The 19723-nt window shown below is 39.2% G+C and overlaps 1 protein-coding gene across 5 annotated transcripts in view; it reads right to left on the minus strand.

Annotated features, from left to right (window-relative positions):
- The window catches only part of LOC144022464 (growth factor receptor-bound protein 10-like), a 73803-nt gene that overhangs the window by 22914 nt on the left and 31166 nt on the right, over nucleotides 1-19723 (minus strand). For all 5 annotated transcript variants that reach the window (XM_077527288.1, XM_077527287.1, XM_077527284.1 and 2 more), the window contains 2 exons: nucleotides 13448-13697; nucleotides 9142-9286 (listed from right to left, as the gene is read on the minus strand). In XM_077527288.1, the coding sequence (XP_077383414.1) occupies nucleotides 9142-9286; nucleotides 13448-13697 (395 nt within the window). The remainder of the gene's footprint in view (nucleotides 1-9141; nucleotides 9287-13447; nucleotides 13698-19723) is intronic.

Raw genomic sequence — 19723 nt, forward strand, 5'->3', positions numbered from 1 at the left:
AGGAGGTGGGGAGAAGAGTAGGGTGTTTAGCCCGCAGAGGCAGTGCGGGTGTGGGTCCGCACTTAATGATGTCATAGAGTGAGTACCCAAGCGATTGCTCAGGTTGGGAGGGGCTGGTGCTTGGAGAGCAGAATTTCTCAAAGAGGGGCGAATGGAGGAAAACACCATTTGAGTCATGTTTTTGGTGAGGAATTAGCATTTTAATATGGCTAAAAACTCCAAAAAGTTCATTTTTCATGATACTGTCCCTTTAACAAGCTAATTTCTTGTGCCTGTGGTTGAAAGGAGGTCAACAATCTTCCAAGGGGAAGAAAAAAAAAAGATCACTGTATACATTCTGTACAGCATTACTAAATTAAAATGTTTCTTCACATACTGAAGCCAACGATTTCACAGCAGACTCATTAGAAATCTGAGCTGGCCTACTTGAACAGAAAGGAAGGACAGGAGAAATGCAGTCTCCATGACCTACATGAGTCCAGCAGCTCAGCTTTGGCCAGATGAAATGCCTTCAAGCTGCAACATATTTCTCTCTTTGTGAAACAAACGGACAAGCAAAAATAATAATAATAATAATAATGAAATAAATTTACATAGACAACTGTATTCCCACATGCAGGTGCTGCATATAATAAAATAAATAATAAGCAGGTATTTTCAATGTGCATGGAATATTATCAGAGTACTTTCAGGGTTACAGATCAACTGCTGGATGAATGAAATCTTGCCTGCCATCTGTTTTATAGGTGATTTCTAATCACACATAAAAACACTCCTGCCTTTTGGGAAGTAGGGATCAACAGGTGTATTGTCCTCAGCAGCTGCATGGCGGCAACATACTCTAACTGAATAGTGTGGTTAATCATTGAAAGAAAACCACAGATTTTGTTTTTAAACACATAAATTCCCTCACATTAAATAGGCAATCCACACCTGAATAAATAGATGGTGTGAAAAAAATCATTATACTGAAAGATTACCAGAACTACCTAATAAAATTACATATATTATTTATTTATTTTTAAATCGGCAACATAACAGTAGTTGTAATTCTACATCACTGAAGCATAAAATGTGTGTGAACGTGAGTGTTTATCTACAGTGGGGTGACCATATTTTCATTTCAAAATACTTAATAAGATACTTAAATGGTACTCAAAGATGCTAAACATGATAATTTTAACATATGGGTCGAAAATATATATATTGTAACTCGTTTTAAGTCTTACTTGAGAAACAAATATATAACAATTTTTGCTATTGACTTTTTTTTTTTTTTTTTTCTAAATGTAGCAATCCGGGATCAAACCTTTGCCTTCTGGTTTGGCAGCGCAGCGTATTACCAGTGAGCTAAAATATTTGAACACTCAGGAAGGGAGGTATGTAAAACATTTACTTACTTACTTTCTTAATATAGAACAATAACACGCAAACAAAACCCACCTATCAGTTGCGGCAAAAACACGGTGCACGCCACCTCCCAATTGTCCCGCAATGAAAACTGGACATTTTCACGGATTTATAAACCACAACCCCACACCCCTGGACAGTATGAAAGAAAATGGATATGTCCAGGCAAAAGAACGTTTGATCACTTTAATCTATCGTATATATGTGCGCCGCAGCATATTTTTATAGTATATATGTATATATATATATATATATATATATATATATATATATATATATATATATATATATATATATATATATATATATTTATATATATATATATATATATCGCTATTCCATTTGTACTTAAAATCAGTGAAATTGCATCAATTGGTGAATGAGTGTCAGTTTATCGTTTTATTGCACACTCACTCTAGCTGGACTTCATTTTTTACTTGACTTTTGTGCACTTAAATGAACACTTTTTCATTAGCTCAGTGCACTTGCATCCTTCTTCATGTGCGGTTAGTAAGATAGCTTAGCCGCTGAAGCAATGCTGACCTATTTTTTTCCGAGAAGCATATAAATTAATTTAGCATGCTACAGGATCATTTTAAGCCAATATGGTATGTTGTGTCAAACTATTTGCATAATTGGGATAATTCTGAAAGCGTTGCCAACATAAATTCCTTAAGATTAGCTTGATCCTTTTTTTATGAGAATGTCGAGCTAAGCACACTGAACTAATACCCACATTCATTTCCATAAACAATGACCTTTATGCTCTCGCTGTGAATGTTGACATTCTACCAAGTGGCTTTGTTAAGTGCCAGTGTTGAAATCTTATTTACTTAAACAGCATCATTTGTCAGACCCGATCACATCAGCCAACCTAATAAATCAGCAAAAGCCCGCAGGTACGTGTGTGCATGTACGTTTCTGTGGCAGTGTGGCACGAACGGGTCGAGCTGGCAGGTTGAGGCATGTTTCCATTTAGCAGCAGGGGATAAATATGGCCTTGACACACGAGATGTTCCAGACCCAACCACAACCTGGCTGGCTCTCGTCCAGGTAGCATTTGTTCAACGACAGCCAAACAATTTGTAATGAAAGCAACAAACTCAATCATCTCTCTCACTCAGTAACTCAACGTATGTGTGCTTGAGTGCGTGCGTGTGCGCGCGTGCACATGTGAGAGAGTGTGTGAGTGAGAGAGAGCAGAGACGTATGCTGACAAAGGCTTTTACTGTACTGTCTGAATGTTCTATTCACCTCTGCGACAAAGAGCATCAGATAGCATCAACGTGTATGAGATTGAAACTGTGTTGTGTGTGTTCCTTGGCCTCTCAATCGACAGTGTAAGGGAAACACAGGCAAGTAACATTGCACTAATGTGTTTACATTCACAAACTAAAAGAAAACATTCAAACTTATTAAAGTGTATTGTAGTAGATTGAAAGAATGGATTTGTGATTCAAACTATCATAAAGTATTTTTTGTGATGTCAAAATTAATCGACAAGTAATCAAATTACTCGCCAACTATTTTAATAATTGACTAAATGTTTGGAACCTTTTTTTTTTTTTTTTTTAAATTGACCAAATCCTCTTACTTAAGCAACTCGACAGGAATTGTTCACTGATTTCTGTAGTACTTCATGAAATAAGACAGAAAGAAATAATATCTAATCAAAATAAAACAATTGCAAATTCTGTTTTTACTTTGGAAACCAATGCCCGAAACAGTAACATGACACAAAATCATCATTCTTCTTCGCTTATTTGATTCGCAAGGAATCTTGGTCGATGTCGTAATGACTTACTATGCGCACCTCCGTCCCGCTTGCCAAAGGACCCTCCGTTGAATACATGAATTTCTCTGTTATGTTTTCACGTTATTTTGTGTGTCTACGGCGAAAACACTAAAATTTGTGCCTATCCAGGGAGTCCTCGAGTTACGGCTGAGTTCCAATCCTACGTTGGAGATGTAACCCGAATTTCGACTTCAGTCGGATTTCACTGTTAAAGTCGACATTTCCATCAATCGTGTCTCCGCACGGATATTTATTGGTGACGGACGGCAGAGCGGAGCTGATTCAAACTTAAACACGTAAATGTGATGAGCCTGATGGAGAGCCAACCTGCTCGATTGACGTCCGTTGCTGGAGGCAACAACACAACTTGAAAATGATTATTTTAGGAAATTAACAAAAAAAAAAAGAAGATGCTACGAACGAGGCACGGGTGCTGTAAAGTCGAAACCATGTAGGTCGCATACAACATAACTGGAGGATTCCCGGTATACACATACAGCAAATACAAGTATATAAGTCTGTGCTTTTGGCGTGTAACCCACTGGAAATACTCAAGCCAGTGTACACAAACATGACACTCGCAGCAAAGAAGCACACTTCTGGAGTAAGGAGGAAACCGACTATTCCATTTAGCGTGGTGAGTAACATAAATATTAGGGGTGTTAAAAAAAATCGATTCGGCGATATATCGCGATACTACATCGCGCGATTCTCGAATCGATTCAATAATCGGCAAAATCGATTTTTTTTTTTTTTAAGGATTCACACCTTGAGCATGGAAGAATGTTACATGAACGGAACATTAAGCCTTAATATTTTATTTTAATGCTGTTCAAACATGAAACAGATTACAACCTCTATAAGACTGAAATTTCAGATAAATAAATAATACATTTTCATATAAATCTTACACTCTACAAGCTTACTGATTAGTATTTTCTAAATTTGAATGGAAAAAAATCGCAACAATCGACTTATAAATTCGTATCGGGATTAATCGGTATCGAATCGAATCGTGACCTGTGATACGAATCGAATCGTCAGGTACTAGGCAATTCACACCCCTAATAAATATAATGTCTTTTATTGAACACAGTAAGTGAAAAGTGGAAATGATGTTATTTACCTTATAACATTGTTGGTGCATCGCGGTCCGAACAGAATATTCAAATCGAGCACCTTCGGCCATGGAAACGAGAGTAACTCTGTCCGCGACGCATGTAGATGTGTTACCTGGATTGTTTCAGAAAATGGAATTCTGACCTTAACCCGAATATTGACTGCATGTAAACGTAGACAGTAGAACAACTTAAATGTGATTACAAGTGTCAGTGCATAGCTAAGCTGACGTACAAGCAAGTAGTGCAAGAAGCCAATGTTGACGTTCAAGTATAATGCATGAACTTCAGTTTGTAGATCTTCTCGAATAACTGTATGTATGAATATTCACATTCAGTGACAAATAAGCAAACATGAAAAGGTGTGCGGCCATATATTTGGAGCGGACTCCAAATCTGCGTTCTGTGTGCTCTGCAGTTTGCAAAACACACATGCCTGCCTGTAAAGATTTACAAGGTGTGAAGTGTTTGTGTTTACAAGTTGTTGCCTGGCCACACACAATAGTCCTACATTTTTCCACACAAGGGCTGAAAGGATTTATTGCAGGGCTGGGGAAAATGGTCTTGATAATATCTCAATACCCCAAACGCACAAATATCAAATTTACTAGCAATTTAACAGATTTGTTCATGGTTCACTCATAGAAAAAGCAAATGCTAATTACTCAATTATTTTATTCTTCGACCAGCGCCGAACGATGAAAAGTAACTGCTGGATGTCAGCCGTTGTCCCAGATCTGATGTCCTCATATAAGCTCTCCTTGAAGTGCAAAGCTCAAAATAAGCAATTTAGCATTGCAGTTTGTGGGTTCAAATTAGCATTTTGCGCCTCATTAAAATACAATAAATAGCAAAAGTGAGAATCAAATTGTTTTATTTCCGCAAGTTGTCTTTTCTGTACTTTTTTTTTTTTTTTACATGTTCTTTGCTTTTAAATGTTGGACTTTCTGTGTCAAGTTCATGAAATGACCTGGTGCTATATAATATAGCTGCCGTGCCTTGCTTTCAACTAAATATTTTGAAACAAGCATCAACCCTAACCTCATTTCCTACAGTGTTAAGCTCAATGTGCCAATTTAGGCCTTGCATCTCCTCATAAGTGAATAAGCATTCTTAATGTCAACTAAATTTTGTCTGGATATTAGTGTGCTTTAGATGAGGAAGCGATGGAAGAATGGATCCTGGCTGTGGAAAAAATTGTATCTACCCAAAAGATACCCCAATCGATAGTGAGATAATGAGATACAGACCAGCGAGGCAGGACGTGGGGATCGTGCAATACTAGAGAGCAGTGATCTCGAGGACATCCAGTCCAAGTACAGTAAATCCAACAAAATCTGGCAACACTGTGATCAAATGAATATTCCCACACTGGAAGGACTTGGCTGACTTCAAGGACACGGCGTCCCAGTAAATGTAACAGCCTACACCATCAAGCACAGACATTGTATGGAGTTATTTGGGCACCAACAACAATGGTTCTTAAACTTTTCTATGTCCCACGTGCTAATGCTAAGTTGATTATGCTAATGATTCGTGATGAGAAACTTTTCACACTAACTCTGTCGAGCAAAAAAAAAAAAAAAAAAAAAAAAAAGACAATGGTTGGACTCAACCAGTTCAATCGAACCCAGGTTGAAAACCACTGCACGATAGCATCCTGCAAATGATGCATGTACATTTTCACTTTAATGTCAGTTCTTATTTATGTAATTCCAAATGAACCAGACAAGACTGCTACAAATGCTTCTTGATTACAAATTTGAGTAACAGTTATGATTCATAAAGATCAACCAAATTATCAAGTTGGATTCCTTTCACCTATAGTTACAATGAAAAGCAAGAAAGGGAATGGATGAAATGGTTTGAAATATATATAAAAAAAATACCAAGCTGAGGAAATGGAGGTAATTGGGACCACTGCAGCCACAGCTGTCAGCTTGCCCAGTCATTCCTGAAAGTTGTGTGCTACTTCCTCATGGTTCCAGCGCTGAGGAGAGGGAGTCGGAAGAGCAGGAGGGAGGGAGGACTGGGGCATTATGTGTGTGTCAGAGAGCGCCTGGAGGTTTGAGGAATTCAGTAAAGCAAATAGAAAAACCTCTCAGCGTGCCAGCTGACTGGACGACATGTATATGAGGAGGCAGGGAAGGACTCGTAGGAGAGGAAAGACAAAGAAAAATCAAGGCTGACACAACGAGAAGACACTTTTGTTTAAAACTAAAGGTCAAGGGCTTTGGAGAGTGGGAGCGGCCGATAATTACCTACTTGCTATCATTCTGAACACTCAACATACTCATGTCTTGGAGTCACGCAAGTGCCTGCACGGAACTGGTGTTACTGGATTCGTACACATCCAGAGGCATGTTGTATATATGTCTGTGGGAGGTTTAGTCAGAGTAGAAAAGGTGCTGAATTGGATTTCCACTGAAGAATAACCACAATGAGACATATTTTCCATTGCCATCAACAACGGACACACACTGCCAATTCTCTAAATAGTTTACAGAACTCACAAAGGCAAACAAGCAGACAGAGCTACAAACACGCGAGCAGAAAACAATCGGAGTCATAGGCACGGATGAGTGCAGGAGGACTCTCACACCAGTTTGCATGAACGTTTGCACTGTGCACACTGAAAACGTGCACGTCCTCAACTCATCATCACCATGGCAAATGTTTGGTCCAGCAAAATAAAACTGAGGGTGGGTGGTGATGTTCTTCCTGTATCAGTGGTTCTTAAGTTGGGTTTGATCGAACCCCAGCGGTTCGGTGAGTAATGCTGCATTCGAGGATGGTCCGAGGTCGGACTTTTCCGAGTTTAAACCAGGAAGTTCTACTTGCGGTCGGAGAAAAATAAGGACCCCAACTTCACTGACGTGATGTCACTCTGCAATGGTTTCCCCTTTGGAAACACAATTTACACGAGAATAAAACTAGATAGCTTTCTTCATTCATTCATTCACCTCCCAGCATGAAATTATACAGTGAACTGTATGGAATGCTTATAAAATAAGATAACAGAAGGTAAGTTTGATGGAGGTCAAAATGAGTTTTAAGAACCAAAATAAAAAAACAATTTACCACTATCCGCCATTTTGGTTGTTTACTTTCGCCTCGAACACTTTCAGGTCGGAACTGAGAAAAAACAACTCTGATATATCCGACTTCCGAACATCCTCGAATGCAGCTTAAGTCTCGAATCTGAATATGTGCAATATGAATTCACATATATAATGTCTGGTGTTCCACAGGGTTCAATTCTGGGGCCTGTGCTCTTTTCATTGCATCTGCTGTTCCATCTTAAGAAAACAGCGCCGGTTGTTTTAAAGTGCTCTATAAATACAGAGTTGAGCTGAGTGATGGGAGTCAGCGGCCTAACCGCATGATCCAGCACAACTAGGTATCGAGCAAAACTAAAGGAACACGTTCATAAGCTGCATGGAAATGGGGAATAACAGAACATAACACTTTCGGAATTTACCATGAAGAGAGGCAGATTTGTTGGTCATTCATGCTGTTCACTAGTAAACCCACTTGAATTTTGATGGGGGGACATTGTAGTGTTTTATTAATAAAAAAAAAAAAAAATGCTTGGTGAATGCGTATAGGAAACTGGTGCTGTTTCAGTAGCTCCAACAAGGTTAGTATACAGTAAATTTGAAAGATTGCCACACGTGCACTAAAACAGGGATGCTGTGAAGAAGGACTTTATTGTAACCCATTCTCGCTGGTTAGAGAAGCACTGAAAGTAAAAAGGACTCTGGGTCAGCTGGATCAACTGATATGTAAACGTCTACTGGGGGGGAAAAAAATAAAATAAATCACAGTGAGACCTTTACCTCTGTTCATCATTTGCAACCCCCCTGAACCTCTTCCAGTCCCCCGCTTCATTTCCTGGTCCACACAGCACTCTTAAATGGGACGTCTGGGAATTAAAACGTCAACAAAATTCCTGTCTTGCCTGGCCTACTTATTTTGAGTCATACACTTATGTCACTTTAAGAGACATTCATTTTGGACCTTTTGACCTTTAAACCAAAAAATCTACTGCCCAGACCTGAATCTTTGCCACGGCTTCTAATTTAAGCCTACAACCTCTCCACATGGAAATAAACAACTTCCCTACTCATAACCTTGAACTGTTTGGAGGCAATCTTAACCCACCATTTCCCAACAACACTCATTAATAGTAAGCAGGTTATATTCAACTCAAGCGTGCATTTGCACAAATAGAAATATCTTTACTGGAAGTGCAAACGGATCAGTGACAAGAAGAGACCCTGGATCACAGTCACGATACATCTGATAAATAGTTTGGTCACACATTACTGTAAACTGGTATGTTACTGGAACTAGCATTGGCTGGCTCCATGTGCAGGTCATTAACAACTACGATTTTGATGATGATGACATCGCGCTTTGAACCTCCAGGAACAGGCAGGCCAGTATCTTAATTTAATCCTGCCATGGACACTGTTACACACAACACAACACACATATAGCCTAGAAATCATGTGCTAGTAATCACAATGTCTGAAATTAGCACAAAATGTGGCAGATGTTGGCCAGGGAAATTCCAAAATGTCCATGTGTGACACGCAACGAACCACTAAGTGCAAATAATTTATGATACTATAAATCTGCAAAACAACACACACACACACGATCCAACAAAATCTAAGTCAGTTTTACTGACGTGTAAAAGACCACAACTACATAAAAGCCAGTTGGCGAAAAAGAAGTGGTTCCTGAAAAGAAATCGCGTTTCAACAGTGTGGCACAAATGTTTCGGTTTTGCTGTAAGTCGGTTGCACTTACATATATGCCAGTGGAGGGTTCTCTGGGAGGTAGCGACCCAGGACTGAGCACGGGTGAGTTGGCCGGACTGCAGAGCTCAGGGAAGGGGTTGGGGATGGCAGGGAGAGAGGACGTCCTCAGTTGTTGCTGTTCCTCTCGCAACCTCCTGGACGACGGGAAGAAGACACCAAAACAGTTTGTATGTTTGCATGCACAAATTCCAGCTCCCTCCATGGTTCGATTTCTCCATTTAATTGGAATTCTCACCATGTCTCAGTTTACATTCACTTGGGAAATTAGTTGGCAGATAACATAACTAACAGTGAACTAGATCATGGTGATATACAGTACAATAATAAAAACACAGAAGTACTTTCCATTTGTTTTGACTTGGCTTTACATAATTTAGCAAGATAAGCAATGATTATTAAAACAGAATTCATTACAAACAAACTAATGGTGAATGATGCATTCAGCAGACAAAATGTGATTAACATTTTTTTTCCTTCTCTATGTTTAGAATGAATCTGTCATGGCAGAAGCATCCCTAAGGAACTTGGAACTGGAGGGCAATGGTTCGAGTCAACGCAGTGCTTCTCAATTATTTTCTGTTTATTCTCCCCCAGTCAGAAGAAAATAGTTCACACCGACAATCATCCCCCCAACAAGTCTCCATCGTGACTATAAATAGCATCATTTGTCTATAAAAAGATTAGAATAGCATAAAATTGCATCTGTATTAACATTAATGAAAACAAAGAACCATAAATATGCTGAATAAGTTTATTAACATTGTATATTTTCCCTGCATACATTCTGACAATAAAAGATCTACTGCCACCTACTGCAGTGGATGTGCAATTACACATTATTCTATTATAGTAAAAAACAAACCAAAAAAGTTATCTGGGGTCACATGCACCCCCACCTGGCATCACACCGCGGCCCCTCAGGGGGCCCCTTCACTATTTAAGAAGGCCTAAGCTACAGACAAAATAAATATTGCAACTAGATACTGGAGTGATGGGCTGCCCTTGAGCAAGACCTCTGAAACTCAGGACCCCTGCAGCATGTTCTCCTGTTCTTCAAATGTCAAAAAAAAAAAAAAAAAAAAAAAAAGACACCAAGATGAATCTCATAACATTTCCTGTTTTATCTTTGAGTGCTTTTATGATAATAATAATAATAATAATAATAATAATTTTATTCTGAGCTACATCTTGCAGTGAAGGCGGAAGGCTGTGTAGAAAGTGTGCTCTTATCTAACTATGACATTGAAATATACTTTCAATTTCCAATTGCATATACTGGGTGTTTAATTAACGTAAAAAAAATTCAGCCAGACTAAGGTATTTATATATTTTTAAAATCCTATTTCAGTGAAATGGAACAATTTCTTTGGTGTCATATGACTGAACTACAAAATGTTATGTTGGTATTAAATGAAAATATGAGCTGTCACTTATGGTAATGACATGATACAGCTTTCTGAATAGTGCAAAACGGGTCTAACTTTGGGATAACAAGACCCGCTGACACATGAGAAATATGTGCAGGAGGGGAGATTAGAAGATCTTTTCTGTATCGCGCCCAAGCTCATGTCTGTTTCTGTCTGATCTTGCCATAATGAACAGTATCCAAGCCAGGAGAAATCACAGACCCCTGCAGCCTGCTGGCTAATTTTCTGCAATATTTATCACACATCAATATTAAATAAGACATCTCTTTAAAGCATTTTTTTTCTTTTTTAAATTAGGCACACGCACTATAAGCTTGTGGCTTAGAAAAGGGATGATGGTTTGACAGCTGATCATAAACTTTTCAGGATTGAATCTTTTTTTTTTTTTTTTTTTTTTTGGCCGGTGAATAGTGTGCTCAGAAAGCCATTGTGGGAGACTCTCGCTTTTCGACTCTGTCTCCCTGCCTCTATCATTTCTCTGTAGAACCCAGCGAGTTCAAAAGGGAGCGGGCCTTTTGATGTCGTCCCATCTGAGCTGGAGAACAGGGTTATCCAGAGGTCAGCTCTGAATAATAAGAACTTCAGGGCTCCAGTCTGCGCTTGTGTGTGAGTGCTTGTGAGAAAAGGCGAGAAAGCGAGAGTCCTTAAAGACAGAATACTCCATTACCTGATCATTTCTTCTCTTCTTGTGTCAAATAGTCCGGACAGGGATAATTATTACAGACCACTCCGCAGTGAATGTATATGATAAAGCCTATAATGAACACCTCGGGGAGACTGTGAGCTATGACTGCTTAATCCAAGAAATAGGCTTACGCTTGATGATAAAATTAATGAGAATTTGACCTGGTGGTGTTGTTTGATACAAACAGGGCCTGACAAGAAGGAAGAGGGCATTGAAAGGCTATGATAAGGAACAATATGGAAACATTTAGATCTTGGGAAGGTGTGCAGGGAGGGTCACAAACTATCAAACCTGTCTATTAATCTATCAGATTCTAGCCATTAGGGGTGTGAATTGCCTAGTACCTGACGATTCGATTCGTATCACGATTCACAGGTCACGATTCGATTCGAAATCGATTAATCCCGATACGAATTTATAAGTCGATTGTTGCGATTTTTTTTCATTCAAATTTAGAAAATACTAATCAGTAAGCTTGTAGAGTGTAAGATTTATATGAAAATGTATTATTTATTTATCTGAAATTTCAGTCTTATAGAGGTTGTAATCTGTTTCATGTTTGAACAGCATTAAAATAAAATATTAAGGCTTAATGTTCCGTTCATATAACATTCTTCCATGCTCAAGGTGTGAATCCTAAAAAAAAAATTAAAAAAAAATGAAAAAAATAAATAAAAAAAAATCGATTCTGCCGATTATTGAATCGATTCGAGAATCGCGCGATGTAGTATCGCGATATATCGCCGAATCGATTTTTTTTTTTTTTTTAACACCCCTACTAGCCATGTTTAGTACAATCAATGGTAAGTCAAAAGAATACAGTGTAGGGGTGTTCGATTTGGCAATATATCGCGATATTACATCGCGCAATTCTCGAATCGATTCAATAGGCGGCCGAATCGATTTTTCAACATCCATTTTTGATGGAAATATTCAACAAAATGTCTTACTTCGGGTTAGGGTTCACACCTAAATCATGGAAAAATGTTCTATTAATTAATGGAACATTAAGCCTTAATATTTTATTTCAAAGCTGTTCAAATATGAAACAGATTACAAACTGTTTGTTAAATCCAGTGGCTCACTCAAATAAGACTGAAGTTTCAGATAAATAAATACATTTTCATACAAATCTTACAGTGTACATGTACAAGTTTACTGGTTAGTATTTTATAAATTTGAGTTTAAAAAAAAATAAAAAATCGCAACAATCGACTTTCAAATTCGTGATTAATCGGTATCGTATCGAATCGTGACCTATTAATCGTGATACGAATCGAATTGTCAGGTACTAAGCAATTCACACCCCTAATACAGTGTCCTTAAATTGTACAATTTAGAATTCTAGTGAACTCAAAGTGCCTCTGTAGTCACATAAAACAGAACTTCAAATAATATTACATTCAACGAAACTTCAACATAAAACCTCAAAGGTATGTTTTTATCCTTTTGTTGAGTGGCTTTTTTTTTTTTGAAGGACTGACTCTTTGACCCAGGAACAGTCTTACAAAGGTAAAACAAAAGATTCAGAAGTCAACCAGTGTCCCGAAACTTATGTTTATCTCTGTGCAGTGTGCAACAAACCATATGCAGCAAAGTTGAAACAATTTCAATTTGCAGAACATCTCTCCCCCGTCCCCAACCCACTGGATTGCCGGTCCGCGAAAGTTGTGGACTTGTATGAACCGGTCTGTGGTGGGAAAAAGGTTGGGGACCACTGGATTAGAGTATATCAATCATCTACTCTGCTGTATTCAAAGTGTGGTCTATATGCTTAAAGTTGTGGACTGACATATTCCTTACAAGCCTGTGCAAACAACTCACACATGCGCTGATGAAAATTTGCACGACTGGCAGTGCACAGGACACTTATTGCCTTATCATAAGATTTACGAGGAACAGAAGTAACCGACAATTCAGACAATACCGAGCATGTTTGTGGGGAAACCAAATCCACAGGCTACTTCTAGCACTACCACTTCCCTGGCTACATTTCTTCCACCCACCCACAGCTCTGCCGAGAACAGCAACAACTGATTCAAATGAAATAGTTATTTTCAATTTCATGTACAACACCGTGTATTCTGTGTGTCAATGTGATTCGTACATTTGAAATTTTTTGTCGTTTGGATGGTGTCTCACTTGGATTCATACCACAGTACGTTCAATAGGTTGCCACTCACCGAACAGCCAGGATGTGCATGGGTTGTGATCGTCGTAGGCTTGCTTGGGGTAGGTCAGCGGACGTGGAGGAGGGCGGTTCAGGTGAGGAATGGCTTAGCGCATGGTGACCCTGCCGTAGTTGGGTGTGGGAGGAGGTTGAGGTCTGTCCGTTTTGAAGTAGCGATGTCTGTTGGGCACCGCAGGTGGAGTACAAGTTCTCCAGTGAAGAATTCATGTCATTCACCAGGGCCTCTAAATCGACATCGTCCTCTGGAAGACAAGACGAAACAAAAGGAAATTAAGTTTGCTGCAGAGGATGCTGATTTGAGCTCAACGATTTTGTAAAGTAATCTAATTGCTATTTTTCTGCTTCAATATTGCGATTGTGATTTTTCTCATGTATTTGAAATGATTAACAAATAATTATAATTCTTTTGAGAAATTTAGTTTTTATCACAGAAATTTACCCATTAGTATATTTTTTTTCTTTTGCCATCCACTATTTTTTACTTATTATATTTTTATGACAATGTTTATTTACCCGCTTCATTCAATTACAATTATCCAAATGGTTTTGTTTGATTTTCGTTTACAATACAGTTTTCCCTCGCTCAACTTGGTTCAACTTTTGCAGCCTCACAGTTTCGCTGATTTTTTTAAGTACAAAAGTGCAATTTTAGTTTTTTTTACCTATCTTTTTTTGAAGGTTGAGGTTTGAACATTGAGTGTTTAAATAAGATAGAAATGTGAGAAAAGTGTATTAAAGTGTGTGGAAAGGGGTTTTACAGCCTTAAAACATACGTGTAAAAAGATAAAGCTGACTACTTTGCGGATTTCACCTCATTTTTTTTTATTATTATTAATGTAACCCCTGAGATAAACGAGGGAACACCGTAATAAAAACAATTTAAATTTCACCAGATAATGTATTTGTTTGACAGTACTGTTCACAAATTATTGAACAATTCCAATTTCGAAGAGTTGATCACATGTGACTGTCTTTGTGCAGGTGAAGATTTCAAATGAATGAGCCATTGAACGTTCGAGCAGTTTTCACCTGATTCAATATGTAGAATGACGTCGGCTGTCTCTGCTAATTGACCACTCTGATTGGCTGTTGGGTACCGAACCAGAAATGGGAAGTGACAATAGCAAAGAAACATCCTTACTGAAATATTGTTATTTACTTAGATTTGTTCCTGTATTATATATTGGGCATTTCATGAAACCATGTTAAACAATGACCTTTCAGCTATTCTAGGGAAGTGCTGGGGGAAATGCATTTTTTTACATCCCAAATGTTTGAATTCAACTGATAAATCTGCAGCAACTACAACACAAACTTGAGAATTTCAGAACAGTGAAAGAGTTTGCCTGGTTTCCTTTCAAATAGTTGAGGGACGGAAAAAAGATGTACAAATCCTTGGAAATTGTTGGGACTTTTCCACTTCTATTTCAGTTTCGCAATCATTTCATTGTGGTCGGGATGTGAACCGTTGACATCACCATCTTAAATCACAAAACGCTCCACACACACGCACAGTTTTGCCACAACACTAATTTAGCAGGTTTTTCTTGACTGTGGACAAGATGCTGCCCTGTGGGTAAATCTCCGGGACAACAGGTACATGCACAAACCTGCCCGTAAGACTTTCCAACTCTCAGCACGAGGTTCACCGCAGAGGCATCATATTGTCGACATCTGCTCAGAATTCACCACATGTATTGAACCTTCTGCTTTTGGAGGTCGTAAAAACCAGTAGTCAAATTCTTTTTTTTGAGGAGAAATCTATCTTCAAAGCCCTTGTGAAAACCTCCAGGCACATTTAAATTCATGAAGTGAATTCTTCAACTGACTCCAGAAGCGTTATGTATCAAAGTTTGAAGTGAGTGCAATTGATGGGAAGTTCACATTTAATTGCTTCATACTGTGGAAGTTTTATCTCAAGGGGTAAACTGGGCACAAAACTTTGCTCTTTCTAAATTATAATTCGCAGTGGCGACTCTGATTAATAACGCTTCATTACCAAAAAAACAAACCTAGGTCATGAATTTATCATCAAATCCTTGCATCCAGAGTGAACTACAATTGTACCACTGGGGGGAGACAAGAACCACTTTTAAGTGCTAGAAGCTCTGTATGGCATGAAGAAAAACTGAGATTAGATTATTTTCATGTTAAATTCAACTAACAACCAGATAGTCCCCATACAATTTGAAGACATTTCACACTTGATTGTAAATACATTATTTTTTTAAAGACTGCAAAACATTGTCATACTGAATCTGGGTTAATGCAGGACAGTTCATAGCTGGATCTTGCCAAGAAACGCAAAGTTTATAATGATATACTGCAAATAAACCATCCATCCATCCATTTTCTTGACCGCTTATTCCTCACAAGGGTCGCGGGGGGTGTTGGCGCCTATCTCAGCTGGCTATGGGCAGTAGGCGGGGGACACCCTGGACTGGTCGCCAGCCAATCGCAGGGCACACAGAGACGAACAACCATCCACACTCACAAGCACACCTAAGGACAATTCGGAGCGCCCAATTAACCTGCCATGCATGTCTTTGGAATGTGGGAGGAGACCGGAGTACCCGGAGAAGACCCACGCGGGCACGGGGAGAACATGCAAACTCCACCTAGGAGGGCCGGAGCCTGGACTCGAACCCGAGTCCTCAGAACTGAGAGGTGGACGTGCTAACCAGTCATCCACCGTGCCGCCCGCAAATAAACCATTGCCAAAAAAAATAAAAAATCTTGCATCTGAACATCCCTGGATGGACCAGCATAGCTCTGCCCCAAAAACTAAGTGCAAAACAAAGACAAGTAATATTTGTTTTCTTGGAAGGGTTTTTCCTGAAAACGTGTCAGGTAGCTGAATCACAGGTGCCTGTAAATCACAAGGTGGTTAATCCGTTGGTATTAATAGCAACATGTAAGCTGGAGCAGCTACTTATAGATAACCTGGAGCGCTAAAGAGATGTAAACCACAGGACAGGGTGCATACAAGGACATATATAGGGCTGAGGTCGGAGTGAGAGAAGCAACCAAGAGTTCACATTCTTTAGAATACAACACCAGGCAATGTAAAACTTCAGCAGACTATACATCATGCAAGTTAAATAACAGATCATGCCACACTTAACGTTTATCACACTTGTTGAGACACGAAAGCTCAAACAAAAACTATTGACCATTTTAGGTCAAACTAGCATGACATCTACAAAAGAAAATGACACAACTGCTTACGTAAAGCAGCACAACCCACACATTAACCAGTGGATCAAGGCTTTGTTATTATCAGTCGCATGATCATAATCACCTTTGCATGTTGCAATACGGCAAACAAAGGTGTGCGTCATGCGGGCTGTTGACACCGCAATGCATGACGATCACACACACACGTGACTCGTAGAACCAGACGAGAGCAACAAGAGACAAGTTCTACCAACTGCTTGTCTTTGGCAAGCAAAAGGGAGCACGTAAACGCCTTTATTCATACCAACCAAACACGCAGCTGCCATGACATGCCTGACCTTACATTATTACAGCCAATCATTAGATCTTCTTAAAATATCAGAGCAGCTCAGGCAGCAGGGAGCACACAAAGCAGAGTTGCTGACAGCCGGAATTTGCGACTGGGATGCAGTTGCTGAAACATATTTTGGGAGCAAGTCATGTGGCTAATGCCCCTTATTAAACCAGATACTCTGACTTCAACCTGTATTCAAACTCAGGATATTGAATGATTGTGAAAAGTCTCTCGGCCTCGGTGCGATGGATCGATCAACATGATGGCAGAAGTGGGCATTCCGTCAGTGACGCCCATTTTGCTTACGGGTGATGAGAAATGACTGAATTAAGCAGTAAGCACTGACAGATGTGGGTTTTCCTTTGTCAGTGTAGTATAGTGATAGACGGTTTTTTTTTGGTTTTTTTCCAGGGCCGATACAGATTATTAGTAGTCAAGGAGACTGATAACTAATATTTCAAGCCGATATTCATTTGCAGTTAAAAGAGAAAATATTAGCGTCGAAACCCCCCCCAAAAAACAACTGTGTTGAATGCCACTGAGCATGTTTGTTACAATAACTTTTCAAATTTTCAACACTTTTAAGGTTTTTCCTTTTAATTTACATATAAAGAATAGATAGCTTTTTTTTTTTAAATTATCACAAAAACTGCAGGAAGCTTCCAAGATCATGAGCATGTAGAAGCTAAATTAAAAACTAAGAAGTTAATAGCTCCTGCAATGTGTCTACTGTAAATTCAGTTTTCCTAAATTTCAACATCCATCCATCCATTTTCTTGACCGCTTATTCCTCACAAGGGTCGCGGGGGCTGCTGGCGCCTATCTCAGCTGGCTCTGGGCAGTAGGCGAGGGACACCCTGGACTGGTTGCCAACCAATCGCAGGGCACACAGAGACGAACAACCATCCACACTCACAAGCACACCTAGGGACAATTCGGAGCGCCCAATTAACCTGCCATGCATGTCTTTGGAATGTGGGAGGAGACCGGAGTACCCGGAGAAGACCCACGCGGACACGGGGAGAACATGCAAACTCCACCCAGGAAGGTCCGAGCCTGGACTCGAACCGGAGACCTCAGAACTGGGAAGCGGACGTGCTAACCACTCGACTACCGTGCCGCCAAATTTCAACATAATTTCCTAATTTAAAAAAAATTAAATAAAAAGTGTAGGGAGTTCCCAGTGTCAGCAACATCCTTTATAAAGTAAAGAACAAATACAAATACATCCACAAATGAAAAGTTCCCTATATCTCACTGAGTGACAAATGCATGCAATGTAGCTAATTTGATCTTCGCATGTTAAAAATTTCTCTACGGTAAGTAAAAACTGTCTGTGAACATCTTACAATTCTTGATGAAAACCCAAAATTCCCTACTTTTGCAAGCATTCACTGCTCAGTGAGATACTAGCTTTATCAGCCTTCAGACTCGTGAAAAAGGCTGACGCACCGATAATTGGTCCAGCCAGTACAGTAGCCACTAACCGTGTCAAGTACCAACGGAAATCACAGTCCGTCACTAACAGATGATTGTTGGACTGACGGATTGCCCACCTATGTCCCTCGGTCCTAAAATAGTGGTGACAGATTGATAATGACAGAATGGTGCCCAGGGCACTGACCAATGATGGACCAGCAAAATTTTGTACATTACCCACCTGATACGACATGAAACTATTCCCGGGACAACCTTCTGTACTGTTTAACAGCTGTTTTAATAAGGTTACACAGCCTTAAAGAAAAGGCTACATTTCCATTTACAGGTCTATGTAACAGTTCCTCAGATATGGATAAAAATGCTTAATAATGCGAGCAGTACCCCTAAACCTGCAGCTGAATTCAAATTGTATGATTCTGGATAAATGTTTGGCGACACGGAAGCTACATTACAGAGGCAAAAAGGAATATGATGAAGATACATTAAAAAAAAATACACAAATTAACTCAATCAATGAAGCAGGTAATGAGCTATAGTCTCCCTTAACTCATTCACTGCCATTGTTTAAACATGGTAAAAATCAATGAAACAATTATAAATTGTTGATATAATGTACAGCAGGGGTTTCCAAACTTTTTCCTCTGAGGGCCACAAACAGAAAAATAGAAAGCTGCAAGGGCCAATTTGATTTCTTTTTTTTTAAGTTATTTATTAACACATTCATTTGCCAAACCAGCAAAAAATGCATCATTTGACGTCTTTTTCCGTCAATGGCAGTGAATGAGGTAATATACCTTGCCAAGATATTTTGAAGATGTTCTCCTCTTTGTAATGTTACTTGCAAAGTTTTACAGCTAACACATGCTCCCCAGAGCTGCAAAGTCCACATTTGAATCAAAAGCATTCTTGTATCAAAGTAAACACCGAACAATGTAGTACATTCAAGCAGTTATGAGAGTAAGACTTTTGTTCCTCAGCTGAACCCTTGTCTTGGTCATTAAAAATGAACATCACCACAGATAACTGCAGCTGCACGCTAAAATCTCTCAATTGCTTCCCCGCACAGAAATACATAAAATTACTTATCAAACATTTCACACAACACCTGGCGCCCGAGACTACTTCCCAGTATTGTACTGTACCACTTGTCAGTCAAATGGCAGCACCGAACACAAGTTCCTCACGTTGTTTTCAGAGTTCATTTGTTTCATGCACTGTGCTCATTTACTCCTCTGACATGTTTAGCCCTTTCCCTTCTCTTTAACAACATATAATTGGTTAAATTGGGAGCAAAAAAACTCCAACATTCTCCATTGT

This window comes from Festucalex cinctus, chromosome 7 (genome assembly GCF_051991245.1).
Source record: "Festucalex cinctus isolate MCC-2025b chromosome 7, RoL_Fcin_1.0, whole genome shotgun sequence".
Classification (NCBI taxonomy): Eukaryota; Metazoa; Chordata; class Actinopteri; order Syngnathiformes; family Syngnathidae; genus Festucalex; species Festucalex cinctus.